At 39.0% G+C, this 4,600-nt stretch overlaps 1 protein-coding gene across 1 annotated transcript; it reads left to right on the forward strand.

The window, feature by feature from the left end:
* Positions 1-931: 931 nt before the first annotated feature.
* On the forward strand, positions 932-4,215 carry LOC112201370 (ankyrin repeat-containing protein At5g02620). Its single transcript, XM_024342253.2, has 3 exons — positions 932-1,670; positions 2,920-3,440; positions 3,525-4,215. Exons 1-3 carry the CDS (start codon positions 1,049-1,051, stop codon positions 4,158-4,160), a joined length of 1,779 nt encoding a protein of 592 aa, XP_024198021.1. The 5' UTR covers positions 932-1,048; the 3' UTR covers positions 4,161-4,215.
* Positions 4,216-4,600: the final 385 nt, after the last annotated feature.

The raw sequence follows: 4,600 nt of genomic DNA on the forward strand, positions 1-4,600 counted from the left end.
CGTGTAGCATTCTTGGGTCGAGCTTCAAACTTGGGGTACCAAAGTAATAGTTTTGCATAATCGGGTACTGAAGTTAGGAGTTGGCCTTAGTTCGGGTACTGTTTGAAATATTTTCTCTAAGAAATAAATACCTCAAATCATCAAAATTTCTCTTGCCACAATAGCTCTTTGATGTATCTATTTCTTATGTGTATCTGGATTGCTTTTTAGGCCAGTCGAGATGAATTGTATCAATTAAAAAAAATCACGGGGGACAGTGTTCCGCATACGCGCGGCGGCCCATCGATCTCCAGTGCATTGCTTAGTTTTGTGACTGGGAGAAATTTAGATACATGTATCAATATTGAAAATGCTGTTACCGACCTGAACAGCACTGAAAAAACGGTTCGGTAACCGCACAGAACTAAAACGGTGTCGTTTCATGATCACACCGCACCGGTTGCGGTTTCTGGTCATAAACCGCCCGATTTAAACTGACCCACACCGAATACTCTCACATCAGACTTTCATGACTCGAGGAGAAGATGCATGTGAACCTCACAACCACCATCAGCTACCTAAATTATCCTCAAATTTCATAATATAAACAATATCAAAATCATCAAATTTTTTTTTTATCCACCTAAATTGATACATAAGAAATAAATACATCAAATCATCAAAATTTCTCTTGCCACAATAGCTCTTTGACGTATCTATGTCTTATGTGTATCTGGATTGCTTCTTAGGGTAGCCGAGATGAATTGTATCAATTTTTTTTTTAAAAAAAAAAGTTAATTCACCGGGGACAGTGTTCCGCATACGTGCGGCGGCCCATCTCCAGTGCATTAATGCTTGGTTTTGTGAGTGGGAAAAATTTAGATACATGTATCAATCTGTCAGCATCGCTGGCAGTATGGACCGACCCTCATGTCATTTGGCTCTTTCTTCTTCCCCCATCTTGTAGTCTCTCACCCCTTTGATTCATTCGACTAGTTGCCTCGACTGGTAGGTGGGATAAAAATTATAAGATAGGAGGAGTACGTAGGAGGAGGCATCGAAAACCACCATGGATCCTTACCTGTATGAGGCGGCCACGCTCGGAGATGTCAGCTTCTTGAGAAGAATCAGAGACGGTGACGTATTACTAAACCACGATCTTCTCCTTCAGAAAACGCCTAAAGACAACAACATTCTACACATCGCCGTCGAATTCAAACACATTGAGTTTTGCAGACAAGTCCCAAATCAGTATTCTCCTTCTCTGTTTTGGGCGGCCAACAAAAAGGGCGACACTCCTCTGCACGTGGCCGCTAGAGTAGGCTGTGATGAAATAGTCGAGTTCCTTATCGATCAGGCGAAAGCGCTGCAGATAAGAGGAGCTGATGAGGAAAGCTGTCATCGAAAGCCGCTACTTCGGATGACGAATTTAGAAATGGATACGGCTCTGCATGTGGCTGTGCGGTACGGTCATCTTGGAGTGGTGGTTCTGTTAATGGAAGCCGATCCTGAACTGTATTGTTTGACTAACAGGGCAGATGAATCTGTTCTGTTCTTGGCTGCTAGGAAGGGGTCTGCAGAGATTGCTCTTTATCTGTTGAACAAGTCTCCGGTGTGTCCTTGTTTTCGAGGGACTAATGGTGTGACGGCTTTGCACGCCGCTGTAACTCGCAGCAATCTCACCAGCAAAGGTAGTTTTCTACATAATCCCCTAATATATGCGTACGCAGTTCTTGGATTTGCTTGCCAGTTGTAATCTTGGAAAGGGTGAATTTGATTTTAACTTTTTATTCAACGAAAAGTTGCTTTTGCTTTTTCAGTAATCCCATACAATAAGTGAATAGTTTCTATTAAAAGGAAGGGAGAAATATCACTTTGGTCATCGAACTATGGGTCGCTCGACACTTTGGTCATCCAACTTTTAAAAACTTCATTTTGGTCATCGAACTATATCACCGTATATCACTTTGGTCATTCCGTCAGTTTTCTCCGTTTTCTTTGTTAACTCCAAGGATATTTTGGAAATGAAATGTTTTACCCGCCATTTTTATAACTTAATCCAATTTTCCCCGCCTAAACATAAAACATCATCCAATTTTGCCAACTTTTCTCTCCTTTTATTCATGCATTCATCATCAATAATCAAAGCATACAACAAAGAAAAATAATCGAGTCAGAGAATGATTTAAAGTGAGGGAATATAAGAGGAAGAAAAATATTGATTTAATAAATTGAGGAATTATAAAAGGAGGGAAAATTTGGCAAAATTGGATGAAATTTTATGTTTAGGCGGGAAAAGTTGGATTAAGTTATAAAAATGGCGAGTAAACCTTTAAATCTCCAAAATACCCTTGGAGTTAACAGAGAAAACAGACAGAATAACCAAAGTGATATGCGATGATATAATTCGATGACCAAAATGAAGTTTTTAAAAGTTGGATGACCAAAGTGTCAAGCGAGCCATAGTTCGATGACCAAAGTGATATTTTTGCCTAAAAGGAATGCCCTCTTTGTTCAAGTTTGGAGTTCTAATTTTCATACTTATTAAAAAACGGAATGTGAATAGTACGCGAAAAATACGTACGTGTATTATTCGGACATTTTATCCTATAGTTCGTTGAAAAGTTTGGCAAAATATTTTTAATTAATTAAATAATTAAAATTTTAATTAAAATATTAATTTATATTCATTTTTGTTCAATAATATGTGTAAAATAAGGGAAAAAAGAGAAAAATCCTGTATAATACTTTTGGCTTCAAAAATATGGAAAATTTAACGAGTCCCTTTTAAAAATATGAAGTATGAAAGTATTTTTGAAAAAAACGTAAATGCGTGTTTTATTCGCGTATAATACGAAAAATTACTAACTAGGCTAATTTGAGTGGTTGAGAGTATAGTACTACTGCTTAGCTCTAATTTTTCAATGTAATATATGCTAGGCATTGTGAGGACAATGGTGTCCAAAAATCCTGAGATGATTAAAAATGTCGATGCACTTGGCTGGACACCGTTACACTATGCAGCATTTAGAGGGAACCTTGAAGCGACTAGAGTGCTAATGCAATGCGATAGTTCTGCATCTTACATCTTAGACAACTCTGGAATGTCAGCTCTCCATGTAGCAGCCCATGCCGGCCACACCAAAATAATGGAGGAGCTGATTCGGTGGCGGCCTGATATTTGTGATCTGCTGAATGACAAAGACCAAACGGCTTTACATGCTGCAGTATTAGGAGCAAGAGTTAATGTTGTGGAGTACATATTGAAGACGCCTAAGCTTGCGGCGATTATAAACGAAGCAGATAAAGATGGAAACACTCCCTTGCACTTAGCTGCCCTTCACCAAAATGATAAAATCATAAAAGTTCTGTCTGGGGATCGGAGAGTGAACATGATTGCTATTAATAAGGAATTCTTGACGCCCACTGACATGTTTCTTGGTGACAATATTGGTGAACAGGTATGCAACACAAAAAGTACTAACCTTTAAGTCATTTCATCCGTCTTTAAAGACTAAAAGAGTGTGCTTTCTTGATGTTTAAAGGAAACAATTCGCCGTGGTATGGTTTTGCACAACCTGGGGTGCTCTGTTGGCGTGCCATTTTTCCAACAACAAATCAGTCGTGACTTCGACATATTGGAACCACTAGAGAAGGACACAGACAAGATCAGAGAAAACCAGTTGCGAGCTCGTTCGGATGATCGTAATGCCTTGGAAAGAGATGACACCAAACTACTTGTTGCAACGCTCATTGCAACTGTCACATTTGCAGCATCTTTCACCAGCGTGCCTGGAGGATTTAAAGATGATGGAATGCCTATTTTATATGACAAGGCCGCTTTCAAAGTGTTTCAGTTTTTCAATGCAGCGTCCTTCTACATCTCAATTCTTGCAATCTATAATGAATCAACTCCTATAGCTGTGTTATCCATCCATCTACCCACACCATCAAGTCTCATACAGTATTCCATTGGAGGAATGGTGGTTGCATTTTTTTCTGGCACATTAGCAGTGCAGCCGAGACATAGTCATAGAAATTTGTTTGAATTTATATTTGGTACAAAGTCGGTTGATATTGTGCTCACGGTGATGTGTGGCACTCTTTTAATATTAGCTATCATCCCTTTGCTGAAGTCTCTGATTCAAATACGCAGGGGAAAGAGGATCCACTGGTTTTGAAACCATGTAATTTAAGCGCTACTTATTGAAGTGAAGTCTACCTGCACTCCTTTAACTGATAGTGTTAAAATTAATATGGATGGGGCATGGGAAATGAACTCACCTAGTGCGGGTTATATGGTGGAGTTTTTTGAGACTAAAATGGTGAGGTTCTTGGCCAATTTAGATATCTGAAGCTTAGTTGCAGCTGAAAAAATGGTGGAATCAAAGCTATTGAGTTGGCTTGGGTTCGCGATTGGAAGCATGTTTTGTTAGAAGTTGATTTATCTCTTGTTCTTACATTCCTTTGCTCTTCTCATACGGTGCCCTAACAACTTCGAGTGGAGTGAGGCAATTGTCTTCATTGGATTTCTCAAATTCACTTGCTTTCTTCACACATTTATAGAGAGAGTAATCAAGTTGCTAATGCTTTAACTAATTTTGGTGCTTTATTGTCTGAT

This window comes from Rosa chinensis, chromosome 5, assembly GCF_002994745.2.
Source record: "Rosa chinensis cultivar Old Blush chromosome 5, RchiOBHm-V2, whole genome shotgun sequence".
NCBI lineage: Eukaryota > Viridiplantae > Streptophyta > Magnoliopsida > Rosales > Rosaceae > Rosa > Rosa chinensis.